The following is a 22517-nucleotide window of genomic DNA, read 5'->3' on the forward strand; positions in this document are numbered from 1 at the left end:
GACTATACAAGAACTTTAAAAGTGGCACACACCTTGCTCTGTTACTGGTTCCTGTGCCATAATAAGGCTGCGTCTGGTCGATAGCCAGTGTAAAAATCTTGTCAAATCAATAAGGTCGTGCTAACAGCAAATAGTTGGTTCAGAGTCTATTGAAATGATAATGAAGATTTACGGCACATATCATGTTTTATCTATTAAACCAATTTTGAACATTTCTCTGAGATTAACTAATTTATTTAGTTTTTTGATAAATAGTGATTTTAAAGCCTCAATTAATTTATGAATTCATAAATTTCAGAAAAAACCCCCCAGTCAAATGCTAACGTCAATTAAAATCCCTAATGTTGAACTCATACAGTTTTTAATTCGTGATACTTTTTCATCAAATTCAATAAATCAACACAAATTATTCAATACTTCTGAAGTTCCATTGTTTGTTGAAATCGATAATGTTAAAAGTAATTTTGTTTATGTAAGTAAAAAAATTATGTATAATTTTGGAGTACTTGTAATACCTACTAATAATATAATTCTACAATAATTCCTTTCAGATTAGAGCATTTTTCAACACTAAAGACATGGCATTACATTTAAGAAAATACTTACCCGTTTTTCTTGGTTCAATAACGAATAGTACTATAATACGAAATGGTGTAGAAATAGATTATATAGAATTAGAAAAAGATATTCTTCAAAAACAAGCATCTATTGGGATTTCTTCAGGAACGTTTACATTTGGATATTTTTCCTCTGTTATAAATATGTCAGTTAAGGTATGTTCTAATGTCAGAGAATGTTTACATTTTTTTAATTAAAAAAAAAAAAGAAATTTCTTATTTTTTTAAATATTTTTTATTTTTTTATCATAATGTACGTATTTTACGATTTTATATTAATATTTATTTTATTATACTTAACTTAATATGATTTTGGAAATTATTTCATTCAATTCAAAGTTTGATTGTTAAAATAATTTTTTTTGTTTTACTTATCATAATCATGTTATCATATTGGATATAATAATTAATCAATCATTTATTTAGTTTTAAATATAAAATTTTAATAATTAATATTTGAAACTTTAAACTCATAATGAATGTTTTAATTGAATAGGTCGAACTAGAAAAATATCAAAAAAGCATCAAATGGCTTCATGATATTCTTTATAATACAGTCATTACTAAAAATTGGCTTTCTGTTATATTGTCAACAATGATAAATGAAATTTCTAGCTATCGTAGAAATGGAAGAGACATGGTAAATCAAATTTTAACGAATATGGTGTACAAACAAGGTAATTATTGAATTAGATTAGAAAAATAGAACAATCATAAAATATTTATAAAATCTATATACATAGTGATTCACTTATTATGAACCACTTATTTAATCGAAAAATAAAAATAATATTAATAATTTCTTTTAGTTTCTTTAAGGTAAATGTTTTTACCTAATTTCCCAGACGTACTTTTCTTTGCATTTACATATAAATAATTCAAGAAATCCTGAATTACTGGTCCAAAATTTGTTAACGATCAGTCTTTTCAATAAGCTAGTAAACTAGGGGTGTTGTTTTTTGAAAAACGAAAGTTGTCACATTTATAAGGTATAAGGATGAACATAAAAAAACTTTGGGACTGAAAAATTGAATGAAACATTAAACTAAAAGAAACAAATAAAAATATTATTAACATTATTTTATTTTTCGACTAATTACGTGGTTCATGATAAATGAATAATTTTGTTTATAAATATAATGTGTAATGAGTATTTCTTTTATTGAAGTAAAGTTGGTAGGACTGGATTGACCCGATTTCAGGGAACCGTGATGCACTAATTTCCCACCCCGTGTCATCTTTTGACATCACCACCAGTAGTAATGTTTAAATAAACTCATCACTGCTACCATGTCACAACGACATTAGTGTAAGTAATTGTCGCTGTGACTCTAAAATAAAATAAAATGCGACTGACAAATGAGTACTAATGTCTGTAACAGTAATCAGTACATTGGCAAAATGACAGTATACATGTGCTATGTATTATATTACAAATAACTTATATTTCATCCATGGATAAAAATTAATCAGTAACCACTTTTCTGTTACTTGTCTAATTAATGATAATATTGATTCCATCAAATGTATAGATATATTAATGAATATTATGGAAATGATAAACCTTTTACACATATTACGTTGAAGTATCGTTGTAACTAATTGTTATTGCATCATTTGGGTGATATATGGTAGTATTATGTGGTGAAAGCTGTATTATAAAACGAAAGCAATAAAAGTTTCATCGTGTGGCGTAAATTTACGCAGTATATTAGAAATCATATATTGTGATTGGAATGAGTGTCTCTTATCCATTCGGGGTGAATTATATAGCAGTTTAAAGGAATCACGTCAAATGTTATACATTTTTATAGTTTCGTTGCGAAACTGAAAAGGTATTGGTTTTGTGTTTTTTTTATGTTTATCCATTAAAATGCGCAGTTCACATTGGACCATTTTTAATCATCAATATCTCAAAAGAACCTGATTTTAATCTAGTAGAACCAACGTAAAATATTTAGTAGATCATAAGTAATTAGATTTGTCATGACATCGCGAAACGTTCGATATATTAGGAATTCAAATAGTTTCTTGTAAACTAGCCAGTCGATTTCTTTTAAAAATTCATTTTATTTTATATTTTTATTTTTATTAGTTACATATATATCTCCATTTATTTGTTATAAAATAATTTATAGTTCTTCCTTTATATCTTATAAGGACGTCAAAATAATATTAGCTACGATGCGAAAAACAAAGCCTATAAATGTTTTGACTGTTTGTTTTTTCTCAGATAATTTTACTTAATAAAAATAAGAAATATTTTTTCGGTATTTTTTCCTATAGTAATTTAATACTCGGGTATTTTTTTTTAATAAGGCACAGAGGTCCATATATGGAACAGCTTAATAATTTATTTTATTTTTATACTTATAATTTTAATTTCCTTGTTAAAATTATGCTAATTAAACAGTTTTTTTAACAGATAACAATGCATACGTTTGTAGTACCTTAAGACAATATAAGTTTTTAACTAGTTTGCAAAAAACAATTGAAACTGAAGAAGGTTGGAAAATTGTAAATGAAGATTTGAATAAATTAAAATTATTTTTAACTAATCCAGATAACATTAAATTACACATAACTGGTAATATAGATAAATTATGTGATATTATTACTGAAGCTTCCGCTGCATTACATAAAATAATTCCAGATAATTCACAGCCATTAGTACATCCGTAATATAAATTGGAATATATTATTACAATTATATTTAATAATGAGTTTTATTGTTATTTTAAATTTTAGATTTAAAACACAGTTTGATTCTGAATTTATTTTACCTTTAAATCAATGTGAAATTCGAGGTTGTATTGTTGGAATGGGTTCTATAGTTTCAAGTTTTTTTATCCAAGCTACTGATTGTATAAACGATTATAACCATCCAGATATAGCTGCTATTCGTGTATTATTGATATACTTTACTCAGATGGAAGTATGTAATCGTTATGATTAAAATATATTTTTGTTAAATGTTTTTTTTTTTGAAATTGAGAAAAAGGTAATTCAATAATTTTTTACCAAATCAAAATGACCAAAGATATTATGTAGTAATAAGAATAAAGATAATATGATGCAATTTAAAGAGTGAGAAAATTTTAAACATTCTAAGTCTTCTTCTTACTCGCCTTAATCCCAACTACTTGGGGTCGATCACCCTAATCCTAAACTTTTACTTGACACGATTTCCCACGTCATTTACGCTAACATCAGTTGTCCTCATATCGCATTCAATAGCATCCCTCCATCTCTATTTTGGTCTTCCTCTACCTCTTCTTCCTTCAAAATTTCTGTAACTGTTCTTACAGCTTCCGCCGATTCTTCTCTCTTCATAACATGACTAAACCATCTAAGTCTATTTTCTCTCATCTTATCCACGATTGACGCTATACCTATACTCCCTCTTATTTGATCGTTCCTTATTCTATCTTTTCTTGTCACTCCACTCATCCATTTAAGCATTCTCAACTCTGTTCTACTTTTTTATCAACCGCCCAACACTCTGAACCATACATTATAACTGGCCTCACTATAGTCTTGTAGAATTTACCTTTCAACCTCATTGGAATTCTTTTGCACAACTGATCCTAAATACTTAAAACTTTCCATCTCTCTAATCATGTCCTCGCCTATTGTTAATGGTCTCCTTATTTCACCTACCTCCTGTTCTTCTTTATCAAACTCGTACTCTATATACTATTTACCGCACAAGTTGTCCGGCTGGTATCAAACACTTTATTCCTTAGGCCTTCTACGTTTTTAACTACTTTATTTCACTCTTACCTGTTGTCCCCGCGTACTTCCGAAATGGGACAATTTTCCTAAGTTTTGTTCAAGTCACCTAATACTATTTAACAAAAATTGTACACATTCATTTTAAACATTCTAAGTGCAGAAAATTAAAAAGTGTATTTTTTTGAATTAATGTTCTGTGTGTCTAGTTGTAAACAGAATGATTCTTTTAATATTAGCCACTCGATTACTCTTAAAATAATAATTATATTAAGAAAATTCTTTTTAGTATTTTTAATTTTATATAATCTAGCCTAATACAGTAGGGTAATGGCATAGTTGGGATAAGTATAGATAGTGATTAAAATCACTATCATGAAAACGCGTTAATGTTAATCTGTAGTATTTAATTTTTGAAGGAATTAAAAAAAAAATTATAAAAAATAAATGTTACATAAATTTCTTATTAAAATAGGTTATTTATTGTTGGATGGCATATTTTATTGTTTACGAAAAATTTTTGAATATATTCAATTTTAGCTTCGATGCGAAGCAAAGAAGGTATTGGTTTTACTATGATGTATTTTTTTTTGTGTCTGTTAGCACTTTTCTCCGAACCGATTTCTTTCAACGGTACGTCAAAATATCACAAATCGTATCTAATTTAAGAAATTTCCCTCGTTCCCCGTAAATGGGGGAAATCTCCAAAAAAATTATAAATTTAAAAATAGCTAATTTTCGAAATTTTTTTTACTTAAAATTTCTATAACTTTTTCAAAAATGAACAAATCAATATAAATTTTTTTTTATAGATTTATCATATCTATACATTTTATTTGGTATACTTTTTTTTTATAAATTTGACCATTTACCTGTCCACAGGGGGGATTCAAAATGACAACTCTTACACAAATAATTAAATTTTACACTTAACTTTTTCAACTTAACTTTTGAAAGTGTTCCGAAAACTCTAACACTTTTATATATATCTTAAATTAAAGATAATGTAATGTAATTTAATATGAAAAAAAAAATTTCGGACTTTATTTTGTCTTTACGGTGAAATTGGCTACCAAATGGTATTTTGGTGTGAAAATTCTCGATTTTATTTTTTACATTTTTAAATTTATAATCCTATAACTTATTAAAAAGTGTATGGACCAACACAATTTTGTTATGAGAAATAATATTTTTTAACAATCCTTTTTTCATTCGACATACTTTATCTTAGTCAGAATATTAATAAGGAAATAGCAGATTATGTAGCTTTTGGAATAATCCACCAATTTTTTAAAATTAAACACTATCTAAAGATTTGCATCGAAGCGTTTTTTTTTGATAGTGATTTTAATCACTGTCAGATATTATATTTGATCCAACTATGCCACGTCACGACTGTGCCGCGACCCCCCTGTGCTGGGTTTTTTAATGGTTTGTTTACATGGTAATCATCAACTAACCTCCTACTCCTATTGGTGGTTTTGTAAGTTAAATGTTAGGAACTTATAAAACTAATATAATAACTGGTGGTTGATAATAAATTTTGGAAGTTATTAGCAATTCAAAGCACAATNTTGATAATAAATTTTGGAAGTTATTAGCAATTCAAACCTAGGAAAGTAGTTAATCTAAAATTAAAAATATAAAATTATATTATAAGTTAAATATTATATTAAATTGTGTTTCCTTTCCACATTTTAAAATTAATCATCCATAGTGTAATCTTAATATGTGAAAAGAACTGTTAATGTGCGGATTTAAGTGAAATACCAGTCGAAAAAATAAAAATATATTTTTATAAGTACAATATTATTTCAAAAAGTAATGATGTTGTCTTTCATAACTTGCATTTATCACTAATTTAATTAATGTAATTTTTGATTTTAATAGGGACCTATATGGAAGAAAGTTTTAGCACCAGGTTATGCATATTCCTGTAATATTAGTATAGATCCAGATGAAGGAAAAATTTATTTAACTTTTTACCATTCTGTAAATGTACCAGCTGCTTATCAAGCTACTAAATCAATTATAGTATGTAGAATTTGAAAAAATTAATATTTTATACCTTGACACAGTCCTGCGTGGCTTTGTAATACAAAATGCCCCGCGATCAACGCTAACTTTATCAGCCTTTGTCCTATTATGAGTATTTGGTAGTTTGACTGACCAATACCACGTGCTATACGCCACGGTGAAAAATCCAGCAAGTGACGCACGACCGATGACGACCCGATGCAAATGTTATGTAGAATCTTCTTCTCATCATTAAATTGACGACGTCGAAGACGTACGTTACCGGTTCTGGCCGTATCGCACGACCGGATACCACAATCGATCCGCACCAGCGCACCGTCGCCATCAACACTGCTAACTTCAAACGACTGATAACCATGATGGACACTGTGTAGTCAACACCAGCGAAAGTTTCGTGATATTATACAAAGATTATTACTGTATTTACGGTTCATTGTTAATTTGTTGTTGTTCATTAATAATAAACGACCCACAGATCTCTATCATCAAATCCAGTGTCGACCACATTTTTGTGACTTAAGTCGTGACACTTTTTTAAGTTAATAAAAAAAATTTTATCATAAAATTGTAATATACTTTAAGATATAATTTCTCTATAATAATTTGAAATTAAAAAACTTAAATTTTTTTAATAATTATATAATACAAATTGATCACTTCTGTCTAATATTATTTGAAATTTTAAATATATTTAAAAAATTAATTTGAAACTAAAAAATATTAAAAATATTTTATTTGAAAAGCCACAAAAAATACTAAGGAACTCGTACGGGTATTGCGAATTTTAACATATACTATTTGAGTTTAACGCTGATGATAGTAACATTGTTCCCTAAATATGTATATACTTAATTTTTTGGTATTGTTTTTTTGTCACCGATTATTATTTTATGTAGAAATAATTTTTTGTTGTTAATATTTCTATGATTTTAGGAAGAACATTTATCGAGTGGATTTACTTGGGATCAAACACTTTTAGAATCAGCAAAAGGTTGTGCTACATTTCAAATGGTTAATAAGGAGAAGTCAGTTGATGTATCAACTACACAATCAATTTTGTTATACTTCCGAAATTTAAAACAAACTTATAACCAGTAATATTTTAATTAATATAATGTGTATGGTACAGAACGCCTTTAGAAGGATCTAGTTGACCAGTTGTTATAAAGATCATTGATTATATTATTTCGTGGGACAGCTGATCACCAGCATCTTGCTTTACTCACCCCCTTCCCACCCATCACAGCAAATCGATGACCTCCGTGTCGTTTTTCATCCGTGTACAGTTCAATGTCATAAGTCAGTCAGTCGTTTTGTTTTACGTGTCACTCCTTTTCTGTTGCAAGCGCCTTCGCTTGAATAGTAAATTGTTCGGCCGTTGTACGCCATAGTTTCTTATTATTTGTTTATTGCACCCTTGTGCTCAAAGTTTACGTGCCCTAGCACGCCACTAGTGATTGGGCCCTGACCATCACTAAATATCTTCATTGCCGTAGTCGCCTTTTCGCGGTCTGTTCTTATCTGCCATTACGTAACTGGATTTACACACTGACTCTTCATACTCAGATGTTCGACACTATTACCACAAGATCTCATACAGTCCAGTCATCATGATCAATAGCGTCATCTATACAGCTGAGTTTTATATTATTTTTAATGTTATTTATTGTTTGTTTTAATTGAGATTAACTATATGTTTTATGCCGCTTCGCCGGTCACTAGTATTTAAGGGCCCCACGTTACCCCTTAAATTTAAGATACTCTTTGAGGAATTTCTAATATATGTGATTATTTGTTATTTAATTATGGTCTACTCTCGTTTACTTATTGGATGTATAGTTAGCCGTCATCTCCTAGGTGACCCACTCCCGCATCAATATTAACGTCTTATTAAACAGGCTTAAGGTAAAACGGCATTCTAGTGCGGTGCACAACTAGCCGTCCTACGGTCTAGCTGCCTCGTACGCACCATAATGAAATATTAAAAAAAAAATGTATTTTCTTTAGAGACCTTATTAAAAAAATATCATTTGTGAAACTTGAAGATCTTCCTGACATTGGAAGAAAGTATGTGATGCCATTATTTAATCCACAATCCATAATAACTGCAATGGTATGTCCTCCTACAAATGTTGAAGAAACAGCTAATGAATTTGAAAAGTAATATTTTAAATGACATTAAGAGTGAAGTTGAGTATATGTAAACAAATGAAATAATTTTAAGTTCAATTTTTTTCTTAAAATATATAGTAGATATTATTTTATATTGAAAAGTTTTGGTCCTCATTTGTGTTAATTTAATATTAAATTAAATTCAAAATTAAAACTTGTAGATTTATCTAAAAAACTGAAATTACAATTATGCTAATAGTTTACTATTACACCACTTCACAATATTAATATAAATAACAATTTGCTAATGAAAATATTATTTACATTTACAGATTTGGTATTAAAATGAATGTTTATAATTCATTAGATGAAAGTATTCTAAATAACTAACAGTATACGCGTACTTATTTTATCAAATATAAAAGTTACTTTAAATTCTATTTATTAAATAAAATATATTATTCATTCAAAGAAAATCAAAGTACATGTTAATGAAATACTTATACTATAATAATTTATTTTTACATGAACATGTTGGTTTTTAGAAAAGTGTACATTCATCAAAATCTTCAAATATTAAAGACTATATAAGTTACATGATTTAGATTCATTAATATTTATTTTAGAGTTTGATAATGATTTAAAAAAGGATTCTCCGGGTTTTCAGAAAAATATTGTGTTCAAATATGACTAACTGATAACTGAATTTGTTAGTCATTTTATATAATAATACTATATATAATAATAGTTATTGTTTTATTATGTTAATTGCCATTTTTCTGTGTTTATATTACTAATTAAAAAATAATTTTTAATAACGCTGTTGTTAACCTTTAACAATTTATGTCTTAACTATTAGCTATAATAATAAAACGTATAATTTTTGGTATACATAACATATTACAATAATCATGATTAAATTGATAATATATAGACCAGTGGCGTAGCGTGTGCGTATACTGTGTATGCACAGCATATACTTCGCAAATTACAAAAATAATTTTTTTGATATATATTAATAATGCTATATTTTAATGAAAAAATTTTCAACTGTACTAATTTAGTATTTCATAATATAATATTTTGTGGATTTTCTTCCAAGTTCATTAATCATTTAAATTGATTAATCCGCAATACCACGGTCGCGCAGCGCTTTAGTCCTTATAATATCTAGTGGATAGTACCTACCATGTTTATTATGTACGCAGTATGCACGTTGGCGAGTGCATACGGGTACAGACATTCAGCGACAGTTAATTATATTCCTTATCGATAATATTAATAAGAAAACATATTACGCTCGCGATCGTGTATTAGTCACACGTGTATGCGGGATTAGTATTGCATACGTTGTCGTTGACCGTCGTATATCGAGTTATTCTGTCGATTTACTAAACTATTATTATAAGTGTGTGTTAACTGTATATTGTGTGGCACGTCAATAATGAATTCAAATAATACATTAATTTGCGAATGTGCAATTGAAAACTTGTTTTTAAAGCCTTTCGGTTCTCTAAATTTTGATGAGAAAAAAAGTATTATTGAGATTGGAAGACCCACGCCGAAATTACCGTATTTAACGACAAAATAAACTTACAATTTCAGCGCATACACTAAGCTGAAACTCACGCTACGCCACTGATATAAACCAGTACTTATTAATATTATTTATAAAATAAATGATCTAGGCATGAAAAAACAAATTAAAATAATAATAAATGAAAACATGTGACACGGTCCTACATCGCTTCGTGTTCCACGGAGCCTCACAATCTGTGCGGTCTCTATCAGCCGTTGATCTATTACGTGTAAATTGTAGTTTGACTGACTAAGTCAGGGGTCATACGAGAATAAAAGAAGCATATCATCGTGCTGTTTGCGTTTCGTGTGCAACACATTTCTTAAACCTAATTGACGAAAGTGTTTCTAGTTGTTGTACACATGATAATGCATTTTTAATTTTCTTCTAAATATTTATTATTTTTTTTCGATAGCAACCTATCACTGAGGCGTGCTAGAATAGTGCTTAACTAAACTAGAAAATTTAACTGTTAAACGATTATCTGACACCCGATGAGCTGCTAGATATTAAGTTTGTTTAAGTCTATTGAACATATAAAAATGAGAAAGTTATCTCTATAGATTTTGGATTTAGAAAAGATATAAAGAAATTAGGGAATATTATGTATATCAATATCTAATGTAAATTAATTGCCAATGGGAAGTTCCAGCTATATTTCCCGTAGCTGAGAGAGTGACTTGTTAGGAGGTAAATCTGTTGTGTGAATTTATGATGTAGAAGTTTTTAATATTGGTTCTGTCGTAATATGCTCAATGCTTTGCATTACGCATCTTACAATTATCAATGAAAAATGTATAATCTGTATTTTAGATAACTTGTAAACTAACAAATAATTTATCTGTCATAACAAATACGATGTTCAACACAATTTCTTATTATTTATATATATATGTCAATTTATCAATTGTTAGATATGTTATCTCAATATAATAATCATGTAATGTATAATTAAATACAATAAACTAAAAAGATCACTAAAAGCGCTGACAACAATATCCCTGGATTGGGGGTACTATCATTTTACTATAATAAGCACTGAAATCCTTTCAGACTTGAAGGAGTGACAGCGAGAGAGAGAGTTCGCTTTCTCCGAATTGAAATAAGAATAAATATAGTTTAAAAAAACTAAAAGACACGCTTTTAAAGCACATCGAACTAAAAAGCTAAAAATAATTTTTAAAATAAGCTTAAAACAATAATGTACGAAAAGTACTAGTATTATTGTGATAAAAGTGTCGGGCGCTCAATATACGAAAAATATGGCACAAAGCACCCACGCTTTTATCACTATAATACTAGGACTTTTCGTACATTATTGTTTTAAGCTTATTTTAAAAATTATTTTTAGCTTTTTAGTTCGATGTGCTTTAAAAGCATGTCTTTTAGTTTTTTTAAACTATATTTATTTTTCACTTTTTAGTTACATGTTATGATAGTAGTTACTATCAATATCAACGTTCTAACGGGTAAAGGGGAATCAGAGTTCGATTCCGGAGAGGGAGTCTGAGAAACGGCTACCACATCCAAGGAAAGTAGCAGGCGCGCAAATTACCCACTCCCGGAACGTGGAGGTAGTGACGAAAAATGACGATACGGGAATCATTCCCCTTAATCGGAATAAATACACTATATATCTCTTAATGGGAATAAAGCGTATTAATATATAAGTTTTAATAGTAACTAATATATATATATATATACATGTAAAGCGATTTAAGTACGTAATCGTATCATGCATGAGGTATAGCCATGTTTTGTGGGAGGGCGTGGCGGCGGGAACGTTATACACGAGGTATATACGGCGGCATCGGCATCGGCGTCGGCTGTAGAGATATATAAATGAATTTTAACATATACGTATATATAAATATTAATATTAGCGGCGGCGGTAAAAATATATAATCTTCGCAAAATATCGCGGCACTTTCGCTGGCGTCGACGACGCGATGTCCGGCGTGATCCTCGGGCGTCAAAAGGTTAGCAGCGTTGATGACGACGGTGCGCGAGTACGGATCGGTTTGTTGACGTTGTCACTCTGACAACGGAAAGAAGACTACGATAACATTGGCGGCGGGAAGTCGTCGGCCGTGCGGCACTTGCTGGACTTTGTACCGCAGCGTATAACGCGCGGTGTTGCTCAGTCAAATACTCATAAAAAATTATACGGAAAAATATTGTTGTCTTCGAGTGGTGAGTGGGGTGGGGCGAATGCGTTACAACAGTATAATCTCAAGGTCATACACGACGGGATACGCGACATAATAACACGTGCCGCGTGGAGTTACAAACTTACAACATACAACAAACAAACAACATACATGTGAAACTAATATAAGCGTGTTAATAAAAGGAAACAATTATCAGTCACAGTCCTGTGTTGTTGTCGACTGACTTTTACGCGTTTTATTTATATATGAAAAGAATTTGTTTTAATTATTTATCTTTTAACGAAGTGCGAATTAAATACTTTATTTATATAAATATATCGAGATATGTTTATGCATAAGCACTTTTTCCTCGAATATCAATTTTACAAAGATAATTCTGTAACTTTTCCTAGCTACTTCTACTACTTTACTTTTCATCTCCTCGTCCATTATTATCCCTACACCACTCTTTGTACTAAACTTACCTGAGTACATTATTTTATAACCATCACTTATTTCTCTCGATTTCTCTCCTTTTCACTTAGTTTCTTGCGCACAACAAAAAATGTTCACTTTTCTCATCTTCTATACTTCTACCAGTTAATGTTCCAACATTTCAAGTACCTATTCTTACTTTGTATCAATCTTTCTCCCTTATATTATTTATGGCATGATGGATGAAATAACATTATTTCTACAATCACTTCCAGTAAAATGAGAGAACATGGTGTTATACCAAAATGTCGATTTTAATATATCCAAAGTATTGTACCGTGATACCATGCATCTAGTATTACTGAATCACTTTCACTGAATCTTTTATGTTAATTTTCTCACTGAATCTTTTATGTTAACTTGTTCACTGAATCTTTTATATTAATTAAGTATCAACTCATTAAAGTCGAGAAGTCAATTATAAGTGTAAATATATTTTTAAATATAATAAATAGCAACTAATTATCAAACGCATTATCTTTTCATTTTGTCTACCGTACCAACCCGGTCACAACATTTGGTGGCAGCGTTGTGATCAACATTTATTTTCTACTGGAGAATCAACTACAGTCAACATTCTACTTCATTTTTCCGTGTTTCTTCAGTAAGTGTTGACACAATACCCACGTGTCCGCGAGGTACGTTATACAAAAATTTTATTAATCCAGTGTGTTCTAGTAATATTTAATTACTATTTTTATTTTTACTTTTTGTGTATATCGCGTTTATTTATTTTTTTTTAATTTACAAAACTTCAATATTTCGAAAAGTAAATCCGATAGTGACACAAGGGCGGGTTTGTGCTAACGTCGCACATTCCTTGAATCGGCGTTTCTGGCTGTATCGTATTCGTCAATCAAGGCCGCCAACTGGTAGCACCATATACACGCATCTGTCTCTGGTTAATTGTCAGAAATTTTACAAGTGCGACAACCGGTTCTGACGCCATCTAGTATATACATTTTTCATCAAAAATTCCAAACCGTGGATAACGCGCTCTATCAAGAAAGTTTTTAAATTTATGAAACACCATCGTTATCGTCAGACTACTGTGTCATTTTATCACTGTTGAGAAGACCAGCTGATCCGGCCGTCATCGCCACTAATCATTACCGGCGTTTTAATCATCAACAATAACAAGAAGGCAAATAAACAAGAAGTGTTTATTTTATTATTACTTTTTTTTTGCTACGTTCAAAAGAAGATTATTGTCATTCACTATTTCAACTCAAGGAAATCATGTTATTCACTGTATCATTTCAAGGAAGATATTTCAATTGAAGGAGATGTTTTCATTCACTCACTCGTCATTTCAAAAGCTAAGCCATGCAGTTATCCTTCGTTAATCCAATTCATTCAACTTCAACAACATTGTTTTTGCTATCCATCGCAATTATGTATCCCGTACTGTAAGTAACCTTACATATTGTTTTGTTTTAGAATATTACAAAATTATATATTATATATTATCTTTTCATTTTGTCTACCGAACCAACCCGGTCACAACAGTATGATGGATTTGGACTGCACAAACTTGTACAGTATTCATTATCACGTGCAAAAATCTTAAATTTCATGATGGGAAGTAGAATATGTATATGAAAAAAACTATGTTTATTTATCTATACCTGTTCATGGATAATACTTCATTCTGTCACATGCATAACACTAGTAACAATTTCTATTTATGATAGCTTTAATTTATTATAATAATATTATTATATACAAATTATGAAAAAAAAAATTAACTTACAACATAACAAACTTATTATCTACAAATTATATATACCACTCTAAACACTCATCTACAGTCTTTGTATTTTACAGGTTTTGTATTTTATTTTATTATAAAATATCATAGAAAGGGAATACACTGACTTTCATGAATATTATATAATTTAATTGACATAGAATTAAGTTCATAAGACATAAGAAATTAAACTTATTAACAATTTTTTAATGTTTTAAAGTCGAAAAAGTAACTTTAAAATTTTAATTAGTTTAAATTGCTAAATTTATCATGTGACGAAAGCAACGTACAGTTGCTGAATCGGTAACACTTGTGTCATTCACTCTTAGGGTACGAGGTTCGAATCCGACTGTGGGATTAATATTTTGCATATTTTTTGAGTTAGAAAAAAATTATTAAATCATTTGATTTTTATCTCCTTAAGATTTAATAACTTCAATAAATATCAAGGATCCCATCACTATAGTCTCCCCTCGTGAGAAGAAATTAAATAATTTTACTTTGTTATTTAATAATTTTTTAAATCTATTTGTGTGTGCTACTATCAGTCTATAATATTCCAATTTTTTTTGTAACATGTTGTTCTATAAATCATAAATCTAAAACAAAATTATTTTTAGTTTCACCTAAATTTAAAAATGAATTTTTACAATTATAAACAAATTTTATAAAACACTGAATTGAGTAGATTTTTGAAAGTATTTTTTTTTATTTAATAATGTAAATTTCAAACTTGCAAGTTGAGCTAAAAGTTATGATAATAAATTCAATTTTTTTTTATTATAAACTTTAACTTTAAAGGACGAAATAATGTAGGTTAAAAATCATTACTTTTAATATATTAAAAATCATAATCAATAATAATTTGAAAACAATTCCATATAACAATTATATAATATATAATTTTACATTATATTTTTGAATCTAAGAATTACTAATCTGCATATAATTAAGGAAATAGTTGATGTTTATTTTGTAATTATCCACCAATTTCTTAGGATTAAACATTATCTACAGACTTACATCGAAGCGTTTCTTATGATAGTGATTTTAATCACTGTCAGATTAAATCTATACTGGATCCAACTATGCCACCTCCCCACTATGCCGCGTTCCCACTATGCTGGGTATTTTTTTTACTGTAATAGCAACTCTAACGTAATATACAAACATTTCCTTTATTGGGCGCCGCTTTGTCGTAACACAAAAAGAAAATTAAAGTAGTATGAATAGTAATGTGTGTACGACGATGATGTTGAGTCTGCTGACTGTGTATTCATACAGCAATTACCGTTCTCGGCTGTCACTCCGTGTCAGCCGGTGTCGAAAGGCCTTTGTTATAGGAAGACAATAGTGTAACACCTAAGTATAAGATGCAGATGAAGTGCAAGACACAAATACTGGGCGTACCATGTAAGGAGTATAACAAAGTAAGAGATGCAGGAAAAACAAAGACTTAACTTTATGCAGTAAGTTAGACAAAGACAACCGAGAACTGGACTGATGAATGACACAAAACACTGGAGTCGACTGACAACGATGGCTAGGACTTTTGGGTATAAAAAGTAATTTAGAAGATTGCTCATTTTGCAATACATATTAATCGTTTGTACTAAATATTAATCATTGATTCATCAATCTCTAGTAGCGGATACGGTGTCTATATTTTAATATAATTTTTTACAATAATGGTAACAAGATACCATCAAAGGTAAAAAGTCAGATTTTCAAAAAATATTTATAAAATGAAAGGAAAATATCTAATATTAATATTAAAAAAAAAACCCAACACAGTAGGGTCATGGCACAGTTGAGTCCAGTATAGATGATATCTAACAGTGATTAAACTCACTATCATAAAAAACGCTTCGATGTGAATCTGTAGACAGTGTTAAATTTAAAAAAAAAATGGATTATTCCAAAAGCTACATGATCTCCTATTTTATTATTTATATCCTAATTAAGATAAAGTATTTCAAATGAAAGATGTATTTAAATACTACTTCTCATGAAATAATTGTATTGATCCATACATTTTTCAATAAGTTAAAGCATTATAAAGTTAAAAATGTAAATATAAAATCGAGAATTTTCACACAAAAATAGCATTTGGTAACTATTTTCACCATAAAGACAAAATAAAGTCCGACATTTTTTTTTTCCGTAATAAAGTACATTACATTAGCTTTAATTTAAAATATATATAAAAGTGTCAGTATTTCCGGAACACTTTCAAAATTTAAGTTGAAAAAGTTAATTTTTTGTAAAAATGTTGTCATTTTAAATCCCACATCATAGACATCAAGCATCTATAAAAAAAAAAATTATATTGATTTGTTCATTTTCGAAAAAGTTATGGCAGTTTTAAGTAAAAAAAATTGAAAAAATTTCGAAAATTGGCGATTTTTCATTTTATAATTTCCTCTATTTACGGGAAATGAGGCAAATTTTTTCAATTTTTGAGGGTAATATCTTCGACTAGATACGATTTGTGGTCTTTTGACGTATCATTGATAGAAATCGATTCGGTGAGAGCTGAGAATAAGTGTAAATAAAACGCTTCATAGTATAATCAATACCTTCTCAGCTTCGCATCAAAGCTAAAATTGTTTGTATTATTCTATTTTTCAAAGAATTATGGCGATTATAAAAAAAAAACTTTTAAAAATGTCGAAATTTACCAATTAAAAAAAAAAAATTATTGGAAGGATTGCCCATTTACAGGGAAATTTTTTTATTTTCTTTAATTAGATACCATGTATGATCTATTGATTTATTGTTGAAAGAAATCGGTCCGAATGAGCAGAGAAAAAATGGCAATAGACTCCAAAAAAATACATCAAAATAAAATTAATACCTTCTTAGCTTTTCATCGAAGCTAAATACTCGTATAACGATAAAATACCTTCTCAGCTTCGCATCGAAGCTAAAAATGAACAGATTGGATTAATTTTTTTATGAAATCTTAGAAATATCTTTTGGCGATTTTGGTAAAAATTTTAAATCTATAACTGTAAAATGCTAGCGTTTGCGAAAGATTTCCTCGAAAACGGTTAAAATTTTAAAACGATTGCGGGCGAGTATTTTACAGTATATTTTACACTATGAAGTTAAATTATAAATAGAAAAAAGAATACTATACATGTGAAAATTACGTGTCTGAACATGTGTACTAAAAATTTATAATTATTTCGTGTGCATTATATGAAATGAGTAATCTTATTTTTATCTAAAAATTGGTATTTTACACAAAACTATTCATACTCCTAAATTCCCGAGAAATTTACGTTTAATACATTTACAACGTAAATTCTATACTTGATATAAAAAAAAATGAGCGAAACCGAAATAAATGTAAATTCTAGTCCATAACAAATTAAATTTGGTGTAAGTCACTATAGATAAAATGTTTTATTTCATTAATTTATTACCCTTTTTCAAAACTTCATTAAAAATAATCTAAAATATACAATATATATTTACCTTGTTATTTTGCAATTTGTTAAAATATATACTGACTAGAATATATTTACATAGACTTATATACATTTAAAAATAGATTATAATAAATAATTTTAATACATTTTGATTTCAAAAACAATAAAGCAATAAAATAGAATAAATATAGTTTAAAAAACTAAAAAAACACGCTTTTAAAGTACATCGAACTAAAAAGTTAAAAATAATTTTTAAAATAATTATGAACAAAAAATACTAGTATTATTGTGATAAAAGCGTCGGGCGCTCAATATACGAAAAATATGGCACAAAGCACCCACGCTTTTATCACAATAATACTAGTATTTTTTGTTCATAATTATTTTAAAAATTATTTTTAACTTTTTAGTTCGATGTACTTTAAAAGCGTGTTTTTTTAGTTTTTTAAACTATATTTATTTTTTACTTTTTAGTTTCATGTTATGATAGTAGTTACTATCAATATCATGGTTGTTACGGGTAACGGGAAATCAGGGTTCGATTCTGGGGAGGGAGTCTGAGAAACGGCTACCACATCCAAGGAAAGCAGCAGGCGCGTAAATTACTCACTCCCGGAACGTGGAGGTAGTGACGAAAAATGACGATACGGAAATCATCCCTCGTAATCGGAATGAATACTTTATATCTCTTAATTAGAATAAATCGTGTTAATATATTAATTTTAATAGTAATTAGAATATATATATTTATACAAATAATGCGACTTAACTACGTAAAAGTATCATGCACTAAGTATAGCTGTGTTTTATGGCCGGGCGGGTCGGACTAACGTTATACCCGAGGTATAAACGGCGGTAGGAATATATATATATATACGTAAGGCGCATTAGACGCGGGCGTTATTGGTCAGTCAAAATAAAAATTTGTTTACATATATATAATATTGATGACAAGCACGCGTGTACGGGTACGATAACTAAAAATAAATTTTTATAGGAATAGTGTACCGTCGTATTGTGAGCGAGGCGTGGGGAGGGGTGAATGCGTATAACAGTCTAGTCTAGACAACGGAATATGCGATAACGCGTGGCGTTTGGAGAGTTACAAACTTACAAACAACAAACAACAACAAACATACACGTGAAACTAATAAAAGCGTGTTAAAAATAAAATGATTATTAACTGTTATACTTGTCTAAAAGTCTAAAATTTTTCATTAAATGATTCTAGAAATAGTCGAATAACAGAGGAAATCTAAAATAGTAATTTTAAAACATCAATAGCATCTCAAAGTTTTCAAAAATTGAGACGTTTGATGCGCTATTGATAGTCTTAAAAGTACCTCGCTCAATGGTATTTAGCACATCAATAACACTTCCAAATTGTAGTTATTTGGGATTGCCCAGCTTAGATGCGTTATTGATAGCCTAAACTTGAGGACATTGAAATGCTGTTGATGCGCTATTCTTGAAAATTAGCATTTCACTAGCGTTTCAAAAACATCACAAATAATAATAATAATAATAATAATTCATAAACATACTGTAAAAACTTAATAAAATAAATGTAAACTTTTATTAAATAAATAAATATTTTTCACTTTATTATAGAAATAAATATTATTTTTATTAGGATTTTAGAAAAGTTATTTTATAAGTATTGAAAACTTTGATGTGTTAATGAAATGCTAACTCGATTTTAAAATTTTTATGATTTTGATAAGTTTTTGAAACGTTATTTTACAATAAAGTTGAAAATTACAAATTTGATGCGTTATTGATGTGCTTAATTTTTGGTATTTTATCCATTTTGGGACACTAAGCTGTTAGTTAAATTTTACAAAAAAGAAATACAAGCTAACATTTTTTTACCAACAGTAATTTTGATTCGACAGTTTTGAAAATTAAAAATCCTATGCGCATTGTATTTATTCATGTTGGAAAACATTAGGAAAAATTCACTGTCAATTGATTTTGATTTTTCAAAATAATTTAAAAATTATAGTAATATAAGTTACATTAGACTACATAGACTTGTATTAAAATGCAAGGTATTGTTTAAAATTTTTTTGATTTTAGCAACACATTTTATAAACTTATATTTTTATAACATTCTGAGGTCTAGTTAGTGCATTTGTAAGAGATACAAATTTATTTTAAAATTTCATATACAAATTCGAAAACATTTTTTTAAAAATTTTATGAACTTAATTTTTATTTAAAAAAATGTGTCATAAATCAACTTTAATTTCAAACTATTTTAATATGGTATAATATAAAATAAGGCAAAATGTAGTTTTTGTAAGGTTTTGCTTAAAGTAAACCACTTCTCGACAAGCAAATTCAATGAGACGATTTTTAAAAATGCAACAATTTATAATTTATTTAAATTATGATACTTAATAATTCATTACAAGTCAAAATTACTATCCAATTAGAATATTATTATTGAGTATATTGTTTTTCTTGATGAAAATCGCTGTAATCACATATTTGAACAGCAATATATAGTTTTGATTTTTTATGGTATGATTTATTGTAATTTAAATATTGGCTCAAATTTTTGCGGGCGAGTATTTTACAGTATATTTTACACTATGAAGTTAAATTATAAATAGAAAAAAGAATACTATACATGTGAAAATTACGTGTCTGAACATGTGTACTAAAAATTTATAATCATTTCGTGTGCATTATATGAAATGAGTAATCTTATTTTTATCTAAAAATTGGTATTTTACACAAAACTATTCATACTCCTAAATTCCCGAGAAATTTACGTTTAATACATTTACAACGTAAATTCTATACTTGATATAAAAAAAAATGAGCGAAACCGAAATAAATGTAAATTCTAGTCCATAACAAATTAAATTTGGTGTAAGTCACTATAGATAAAATGTTTTATTTCATTAATTTATTACCCTTATTACCCTAAAGTTATTTAAGTTGTCAGTGAGTGGTGGGCCACTCTGTATAGTATTTGATTTTTTATGGTATGATTTATTGTAATTTAAATATTGGCTCAAACTTTTGCACTCGTAAGTGCAAATTTGGAATAGAGGCTTGGATGGACTTCCTAAATTTCAACATAAAAATATGCATGATTATTTAAAGAAAAAAATAGGGGGGAATTTAGTTGGTTTTACATATAATGAGTTCTACCAAAACTTTTATTGAAATTGTGACAAAGCTGATCAAACATTATCGATAACACGAAAATATAAAATGTACTCGCATCAAGCAGACGGCTCAATCAAGATAAATTAAAAATATATAATACACACGTATACAAAAATGAAGGGATACCTTTTTGTCGTATTACAAAGTATTTTAATTTTTGGCCATATAACCGATATTATTAATGCTAATGATGGTACCATAAAACAACATTTTGCTGATAAATATAGTCTTCTCAATCATTCATTGTTTGAAAATGTTATGCCAGAGTATATGTATCAATAGTATCAACGCTATCTTTTCATGATTACTGTGTATACATATAATGATAATGTGTATACATTACAAACTTTGCATTAATACCATGATAAGAAATTAGATAAAGCAATTATTACTTATCACTCTCATTCAAAAGTATAAGTCATTTTCATTGAAAAAGTTACACACTTCCAAATTATAGTAATCATGAAAAGATAGTGTTTTCTTCTGTTCTTTTCTCAATACGTATTTCAATGTTTAATACCGTAAAATAATACATGAAAATTCAAATTTTCACAAACTTCAAAACGCTACAGAATATTTACTACTGAATATTAATAAGATATTTTTTTACAAAAATTTTTCTTAAATTCTACTCTACAAAATAGCTATCTTAGATTTTTTTTTTACATTTTATTTAAAATTTAAAAATAATTAATATTTTTAATAAAATGTAAAAAAATTAATTATTGAGATATAGCTATAGACCTAACGTATAACTATTATTTAAAAAAAAATCAGCTAAAAATATTAACTGGATCAAAAGTTATTTAAGTTGTCAGTGAGTGGTGGGCCACTCTGTATAGTATTTGATTTTTTATGGTATGATTTATTGTAATTTAAATATTGGCTCAAATTTTTGCACTCGTAAGTGCAAATTTGGAATAGAGGCTTGGATGGACTTCCTAAATTTCAACATAAAAATATGCATGTTTATTTAAAGAAAAAATTAAGGGGGAGTTTAGTTGGTTTTACATATAATGAGTTCTACCAAAACTTTTATTGAAATTGTGACAAAGCTGATCAAACATTATCGATAACACGAAAATATAAAATGTACTCGCATCAAGCAGACGGCTCAATCAAGATAAATTAAAAATATATAATACACACGTATACAAAAATGAAGGGATACCTTTTTGTCGTATTACAAAGTATTTTAATTTTTGGCCATATAACCGATATTATTAATGCTAATGATGGTACCATAAAACAACATTTTGCTGATAAATATAGTCTTCTCAATCATTCATTGTTTGAAAATGTTATACCAGTGTATAAGTATCAATGCTTACGTACTGGGATTACTATTGTATTTGGTGACATTGATGGTCCAGTTGTAAATGGATACTTCACTTTGGGTAAATTAATTTTACAAAATATACTTAA

General features: G+C 28.3%; 2 protein-coding genes across 7 annotated transcripts in view; both read left to right on the top strand.

Moving 5' to 3' along the window:
• Positions 1-22517, top strand: part of LOC126902360 (uncharacterized protein C05D11.1-like) — a 112472-nt gene that overhangs the window by 16102 nt on the left and 73853 nt on the right. The window contains exon 1 of one of the 6 annotated variants that reach the window (XM_050679535.1): positions 19608-22489. The exons of 3 other annotated variants lie outside the window; for them this stretch is intronic. In XM_050679535.1, coding sequence (XP_050535492.1) covers positions 22252-22489 — 238 coding nt within the window. In that variant the 5' untranslated portion in view covers positions 19608-22251. Of the gene's footprint in view, positions 1-19607; positions 22490-22517 lie in introns of those variants that run through there. 2 more of the 6 variants (XM_050679532.1, XM_050679529.1) reach the window with 2 other exon arrangements.
• LOC126902366 (uncharacterized) lies at positions 224-6931 on the top strand. Its single transcript, XM_050679544.1, has 4 exons — positions 224-472; positions 552-773; positions 1114-1294; positions 6240-6931. The coding sequence occupies exons 1-4, from the start codon at positions 317-319 to the stop codon at positions 6287-6289; spliced, it is 609 nt and encodes a 202-aa protein (XP_050535501.1). The 5' UTR covers positions 224-316; the 3' UTR covers positions 6290-6931.

This window comes from Daktulosphaira vitifoliae, unplaced genomic scaffold (genome assembly GCF_025091365.1).
Source record: "Daktulosphaira vitifoliae isolate Bord-2020 unplaced genomic scaffold, ASM2509136v1 Scaffold_3, whole genome shotgun sequence".
NCBI classification, from domain to species: Eukaryota; Metazoa; Arthropoda; class Insecta; order Hemiptera; family Phylloxeridae; genus Daktulosphaira; species Daktulosphaira vitifoliae.